Genomic DNA, 986 nt, shown 5'->3' with positions numbered 1-986 from the left:
TCTTCTTCTTCCTCTCTCTCTCTCCATCTCTATCACTAAAACCCTCGTTTCCTTCAACCGCCGTCATCGGAATCTAAAACAAAATCAGACTCACGTTTTCAGAACGATCCATGTCAGGTCTCGTACGATCTTCACCCGGTTCTTCTCAGCCGCCACCGCCGCCGCCGCAACATCCGCCGTCATCTTCTTCGTCTCTCGTTACATCTACACCCGTTGTACCACCTTTACGTCGTCACTTAGCTTTCGCCTCAACAAAACCTCCGTTTCATCCTTCCGATGATTACCATCGATTTACCTCTTCTTCTTCTTCTTCGCTCACTCATAACAACACCGATAGGAGCTTAGTTAATAATAATGGCTTCGGTGTTGTAGATCGGGATGAGGATGCTGTCGTTGTTAGATCTCCCGTGAGTTTAATTTTTTTTTTTGGGGGATGCTTTTGATTGTTCGATTTTGGGGTTTTTCGCCTGTGAGATTGGTTTCTTTTGGGATTCGATGATGTTTTCGGATTTCGCTTTGCTTCTGACTCTGATTTTAATTAGATTGTTGTGGATTCATCCCAAGTTTTAGCTTCGCGATGGTACATTTTGCGCACAAATTTGTCTGATAGTGTGCGGTTTCAATTTTACACCCAATTGACGCAAATCGGCAACGATTTCTTCAATTTCTGTATCAGATGAGCTTTGATTGTGCAATTTTATTGCCTGGGGTGTTCAATTATGTGTAAAATTGAACTTCAATTGCTCCCTCTCCCTTCAGTAATCAGTAAATCTGTTAATGTCCCCTTACATTGTAATCTCTACCCATTTTATGTTTTGAGCTTCATCAATCTTTTTTTATTCCTGTAAGTATCATATAAGTATACTCTTTAAGTTGATTCTTCACATAGTGTTGAGCATAAGCTAAGTTGATTCTTCACATAGTGAAAGTTTGTGATGAATGATATAAGATGATTGTGTGTGGATGCTTACTTCTTTCAAGTTAAT

The 986-nt window shown here is 40.2% G+C and overlaps 1 protein-coding gene across 1 annotated transcript in view; it reads left to right on the top strand.

The window, feature by feature from the left end:
• Positions 1-986, top strand: part of LOC104785930 (transcription factor E2FA-like) — a 5,600-nt gene continuing 4,614 nt past the window's right edge. Inside the window, exon 1 of the mRNA XM_010511220.1 lies at positions 1-407. Within this exon, the coding sequence (XP_010509522.1) occupies positions 111-407 (297 nt within the window). The 5' untranslated portion in view covers positions 1-110. The remainder of the gene's footprint in view (positions 408-986) is intronic.

The sequence above is a fragment of the Camelina sativa genome, chromosome 5 (assembly GCF_000633955.1).
Source record: "Camelina sativa cultivar DH55 chromosome 5, Cs, whole genome shotgun sequence".
Lineage (NCBI taxonomy): Eukaryota > Viridiplantae > Streptophyta > Magnoliopsida > Brassicales > Brassicaceae > Camelina > Camelina sativa.
The sequence above is the reverse complement of the archived record's forward strand: the minus strand, read 5'-3'. Positions and strand labels throughout refer to the sequence as shown.